The following is a 6,458-nucleotide window of genomic DNA, read 5'->3' on the forward strand; positions in this document are numbered from 1 at the left end:
AAGTGATTAGGTCTAGTTAGAAAAATAGGCACCTGAGCACCAGTTGTTTGATGTCCAAGAGGGCCTAACATCAAAATTTCGAGCCCCTTCGCCCTGAGAAAAAGTTTAGGAGATAAAAAGGGCTTTTAAAACATTTTTTGTTTGTGCATTGGGCAAGCTGCCTGAAATTCTTTAAGTACTCCAGCAAAGTTGCCCAGCCAGTTTAGGCTAGTTGGGTCAAAACCAGGAGAAAGCTCCCCTAAAGGGTTCTTAGTCATATTTATAAGAGAATTTAAGAATGGGCCCAGCTGGAAACTTATCATTTCATTAGAATGTTAAAGAAAAAAAAAATCCCCAGGGCAGGCGAGCTGGCAATCTTGGCACCTGCCTGGAGGGGGTGAATAGCAGGAAGGAAAAAAAAGTCTTAGGGTCATGCAGGTGTAAAGCCTGCATGGGAGGTCAGACACGTGGCAGGTTGGCAGGCACTTGGTAGGGAGTAGAAAGCTTTAGTATGGGAGGGGGGAGAGAGAGGAGTAGGTTCTAGAGCATTTGTATGTGTTGGATTGAATGGTATCAGAAATCATCCAGAGTAAAATGAGGAAGAAAGGCAGTAGAAGAGGATAAAGACAGGAAAAAGGATGGAAGACAGCAGAGCTTGCAGGCCCATGGCAAAGGAGTGGGGGAGGGGGCGAGATGCCGGTAGTGAGCGGCTGGTGGTGCAACCGAGGTAGGGAATGGATAAGCAGTTCCATAATGGAGACCAGAGTGCTGTCTGGGAAAGGAGATCAAAAGAGGACACAGGCAAGGCAGAGTGTGTTCCCCAGTGAGGAGAGCCAGAAAGAGGTGAAACCAAAACAGAGGGCTGGGGAGAGGAGGAGAGAGAGAAAAGGAGTGTACCTGAAAGCCAAGTTATTGGCGTTGGAGTAGTCCAGGCGGGTCCCTTGAAGTAAGAACTGGGTTTTGGCACCATCTGATAGATAAAAATAGCCGTATGAGGCCTAAGGTTGAGTTGATCAAGAGAAAGCCCCAGGACGCAGATAAAACCCTATCAGAATAGAGTTTATTAGCAAAGGACCACATGGGACAGATTCCCTTCCAGGCAAGAAAAATGTCTTCCCCCAGTCATGAGCTGAGGTCTTTTAAAAGGGGAGGCTTCTGCTTCCTACAGAAGCCTGGAAGATGTATTTTTTTTTTTAAGTTGGGTGGGGTGGGGGGGAGTGGGAGAGCAGGACTGTTAAAACCTGTTCTCTTTAGAGATCAAAGGGGAAGCCTGCTGTGTTGGCCAAACAGTGGGGAAAAGTCTGCTTCTCTTGACTTCAAAGACCAAGGTGATTATCAACTCAGGTCCCTTTTCTCAGGAGCTTGAGAAGTCTGTGAGACCCTGTTGGTGGGGGGCAGGGCTATCTGAACCTTAACAGTCACCAGCATAGAAAGATGACAAACAGAATTAAATAAGTAGTCACAAGCCATGTATCTAACAAGGGATTGATTTCCAAAATATAGAATGCAAACAACTCTATAGTAAAAAAAAAATTAATTGGCAAACAATCTGAATACTTTTCTCAAAAGAAGATATGGAAGTAATCAACAGGTATATATGAAAAAAGTTTGATATCATTCATTTTCAAGAAAATAAAATCAAAACTAAAATGAGGCATAACTTTTACAAAAAGGAAAAGAAATATAATGCACAACCAACTTATAGATAATTTGAAAATTTGGGCTTTTTTCGTAAATAATGGAAGTACTGGTGGTTTTTAAGCAGACAAAACCAAACCAAACCTAGAAGTAACAAGAGACTGAAATAGAATGTCTCAGAAATAATGAAGATCTGACTAGCCTTTTTCCTCCTTAATATCTTTATTGGGTAAAGAATTTAGGGACACTTTCAGTAAGCTTTTACAGACACCGGTGTTGCTAGGATGTTCATTCCTGGTGTCCTCTGTATGTTACAGTATTTGGTATTGTGCAGCAATTTCCTCTGAGATAAAACCTTCCATCTTCGATGAAAGCTGGGTAAACAATAGGATGTTCTACAGGAAGGTAAATGATAGGCTGTCTCAAGGGAGGTAGACAGGAGGATGTTTGAGCAGAGGTGAAACATTCCATCCTGCAAAGGAAGACTTTAAGCTCAGAAAGTAAACAACTTAGAAGCTTCAGGAAGTCCCTGAAACTGACTAGATTTACTAGACCCTTTCTGCCCCCAAGAATATATAAGCCCTAAGGAGCTCAGAGATGTTCTCCAACTAGTTAAGCACCTGGAAAAAAAGCAGAGCTGAGCTGAGCTGTGTGAAAGAAATAGAAACCCACTGAGCTGCCTGGAAGAGACTCCAACTGAGCTCCCTGAAAAGAATACCCTGCAACCTGCTTAGTGCAATAGCCTCCATGTGTTGCAAAAAGAAGCTTCTTTGATGAGTGGTGGGCTACCAATTCTATAAATGTAAGGATCTGTATTTAGGATACAGTAAGAAATTTTGTCTAGGGAATGTGACAGACATAGGTGTTCTCTAGGAGCTATGACCTCTCCACATGAGTATTTGGCTATGTTTACAACACCATACATGAACCCCCTCCCATTGAGTGGGCTTTAAGTCCAGTTGGATAGCTATTGATTACCCCTAAGATAAAAGTACACTACTGCACCAATAGAGATAGTTTGCTGTGCTAGACATTGTCAACACAAAAACATAACTCTCACCTCAAAGGGGATAAGAGATAGTTTATTCTGGAACCAACTATGAGTGACTGTAGCCTGGGAACACAGACTCAGGTTATCCCAAATTCCACATTCTGGCATGGTAATATTTACATTATGTTTTTATAGTAACAGAACCAAGAAAAGCCACAAATCAAGACACTTTTCAAATACATTGGTGGATATTTTCGGTAGGAAGTCATAGCAAAATGGGAGGGTTTCTACTATAGGTCTCAGATACTATCTGATGATATTCCTATCTTTTTGGTTGGTGATACCTGGTGGTCTGCTAAGTCAATACATTAGTCACAACAATGTTAGTTCAGAAACAGAGGTAGGAAGTGTTTGGCTCTTTATGGGGTTAAAGATATCCCCAGATAATCTGTGAATAGGCTCCAGATCTGCAACATTCCAGACTCTCCACATTCTCTGGAGTGCTTATCAGTTGATGAGTGTTGCAGGAAGTTCAGTCCAAAGTGAAGGAGTTCTTCTGGGAACTTTCCCATCACTGTTGTGGTTGTTAGGCTCTACAGCTAGGTTGGACCATTGATTGCTTTCCTCCCTTAGCAGCTTCCATAGTATCAAAGGATTCTATGAGAGATAGTCTTCAGGGAAAAGGTTTCCATGTCAGTTCCAGCTCCATTGCTCCAAAATCATGTATTGGAAGTAGATGCTGTCTTTAGCAGTAGGGTCTTACTTTCATGTTCTGGGAAGTAATCAAGGGCTGTGTCGGTAGCCTGTTTTTTATTTGGGGAGTCTCTTGGACTACCCTGACATCAGCTCAAAGGAAGACTTCTCCTGCCTGTGTTTCTTGTTATATAGTCTTCAGCTATACACATGCATACGTGTGTGTGTGTGTGTGTGTGTGTGTGTGTGTATATTTTCCCCCCAGTGGTTGTTGAACTGATACATTTCCCTCGGTCAACTCTTTATTCTTTTGCTTTGTTCTCATATCTCAAAATTTTTTCTATATTGTCTTCCATACATATTTATGCTAAGAATATTCTAAATTATTTCTGAATTCCACTGATTTTTAGTCAATGTTTTTCTACTGTAACACTTCCCCTTCAGTATATGCACAGGGACATTTGAAATGTCTGTCAGTCTCTAAGTTTTCCATACTTTATTGGTTCCTCAGAGAATGTATAGTCATTAACTTTTCAAAATCATTGGTTTGGAATAGATGCACTCTCCAATGCCACAGTGATTAAGTCCCAAGAGAAGGTGAGCTATGGAAGGCACATTATTAATTTTTGTGCAGTTTTTATATTATCATAAGCAGAACAGTGTTTATTAAAGAAGACATTTAGAGATCTGGTCATGTCAGAGCTGTGAGAGTTTCAGCTTTTGGGAAGTGCTAAAAAATAATGACATCTCTATGTCAATTCATTTTTTCCATAATTCCTAAATTCAGTTTATCAATACTTCTGAATTAGAGCATTTTAAACACACAAATTATAAAACAAGCACAAACAGAGCTTCCAGTTACTTATTCTTAAAGAAACTTCAAAAAGTGCTGATGTACAAAGTAGGTTGGAGCAAAACATTCTTTTTGGAAATTTGTCTTTGTGCTCAAAACGTAAGTCTTCACAGATTTTAATACCTACATGCATGTATATTTCTTTTTCAGTGTGTAATCCAAATTCCTGACAGCTTTTTTATTAAAATGTAGGATGGAAGACATTTAACTATGACAAAAGAAAATATTTGTCATAATATGTAGTAGACATTTCTGTGTTATATAACCATGCAAAGAAAATCTGTGGACAAAACATTTCAAAAGAGTTCCATGCCTCTGTCTTCTTTTTAAATGTTCACGTGTTGGCTAACTGGTCATACTAACTTTACTACTATGATATTGGCTATATTTCAGCCTGTGAAATCAAAGTGAAAGAGTAAGGAAAAGCTTAATCACTGTTTTCAATAGAAAATATTACAGCATCTAATATTAAAAGTTGGTATCAGTAAGTAACACTGTGTTTATACTTTATAATATTCAATGTAAAATCAGAAATGACTTTAAGTAAGTACTTCTAAATTACTATAAAATAGGTCCATTTTCTTTGTTACCTGACTACTGTGAAGTAATATATTTAACAAATATAAGTAAGCAAACCTTTTTGGCCTACATATTACACTACAAGTGCAGTTTGGAGTAAGAAATTAACATATTTATGAAGTGCCAATTTTATGCTGGATGATTGCTAGAAACTATCAAACATTATTGCTGCTTGAAAATAGGTTACCGAAGTGCGTTCAACTTTATCTAGTTCTATCATGGTCATGGTCACACAGTAGGGGAAAGATTTAAAAGCAGGCAGAAGTTTGCTCTTGTGTAAAAGCAAAGCTTTTTTAAAGTATCTGCTATAATTAAAACTCAGAGTGCATAACCCAGGAAAAATTAAGGTATGTCATCTTCCTGACTGACAAGTCTTTGAAAAAGTAGCCCATAGCATAAGATCATTGTCTGTTCTCATTGTTGAAAAATTACTATGCTTACAACTAATCCTAACTGGTAACAGTATGTCTGTTGACCTTGCAGGTCAATGAATGTCACAGAGCCAGAGTCCAGCTTTGCTTTTGTAAGAGAATTTGTTCTCCAAGGCTTCACCTGTGAGTGGAAGATTCAAGTCCTTCTCTTCTCACTCTTCACTACAACATATGGTCTCACCATCATGGGGAATATGGCTATCATTTATGCCCTGTTCTGTGACCAGAGACTCCATAGTCCCATGTACATGTTCCTAGGGAATTTCTCCTTCCTAGAAATCTGGTATGTCTCTTCGACAGTGCCCAAGATGTTGGTCAACTTCCTTTCAAACAAAAAAACCATCTCTTTTGCTGGATGCTTCCTCCAGTTCTACTTCTTCTTTTCTTTGGGTACATCTGAATGCTTTCTTTTGACTGTCATGGCCTTTGATCGGTACCTGGCTATCTGCCGTCCCTTGCATTACTCCAATATCATGAGTGGGAGTTTCTGTTCCAAATTGGTCATTATCTGCTGGTCTTGTGGGTTCCTGTGGTTCTTAGTCCCCATTGTTCTAATCTCGCAGATGCCCTTCTGTGGTTCAAACATTATTGACCATGTTGTATGTGACCCAGGCCCGCTCTTTGCATTGGTTTGTGGTTCTGCTCCAAGAACTCAACTGCTTTGTTACACTCTTAGTTCTTTAGTTATCTTTGGCAACTTTTTCTTCATTCTTTGTTCCTATACACTTGTCTTGATTGCTGTACTTCACATGCCTTCAGCCATTGGGAGACATAAAGCCTTTTCCACTTGTGGGTCTCATTTAGCTGTGGTATCACTGTTTTATGGTTCTCTGATGGTCATGTACGTGAGTCCAGGACTTGGACATTCTGCTGGGATGCAGAAAGTTGCAACTTTGTTCTATGCTATGGTGACCCCACTTTTCAACCCTCTCATCTACAGCCTCCGGAATAAAGAAATAAAGGCAGCCCTGAGGAAAGTTCTAGACAGCATATAAGCTCATGAGGTGATCTCTATATGATCAGGTCACTATAGCCCAAAAATGTGTAATCAGAGTTATGTGGTTGTCTAAATCCACAAATATGAGTCTGGTGATACAGACCCTGTTATCCTATGAAATTAAGCATTATAGGGTCCATTACAAAATTTAAAAGGACAGATTACATAGATAAAGTGGGTGGTTTCTTATTAGAATTTCAGCATTAATTTAATGTACTCTTGTTTTCATATGATTCACCTATGATAAAATTTCTTACACTGTAACATGCTCAGTTTAAAGTGATAGCTGGGCTCAGT

At 39.4% G+C, this 6,458-nt stretch overlaps 1 protein-coding gene across 1 annotated transcript; it reads left to right on the top strand.

Annotated features, from left to right (window-relative positions):
• Window positions 1-672: 672 nt before the first annotated feature.
• Window positions 673-6,159, top strand: LOC103739392 (olfactory receptor 11H12). Its single transcript, XM_008839768.2, is given in 3 exon segments — window positions 673-706; window positions 5,197-5,218; window positions 5,220-6,159. Coding segments are annotated over 3 exon segments (996 nt in total).
• Window positions 6,160-6,458: the final 299 nt, after the last annotated feature.

This window comes from Nannospalax galili, unplaced genomic scaffold (genome assembly GCF_000622305.1).
Source record: "Nannospalax galili isolate Female #2095 unplaced genomic scaffold, S.galili_v1.0 scaffold1121, whole genome shotgun sequence".
Classification (NCBI taxonomy): Eukaryota; Metazoa; Chordata; class Mammalia; order Rodentia; family Spalacidae; genus Nannospalax; species Nannospalax galili.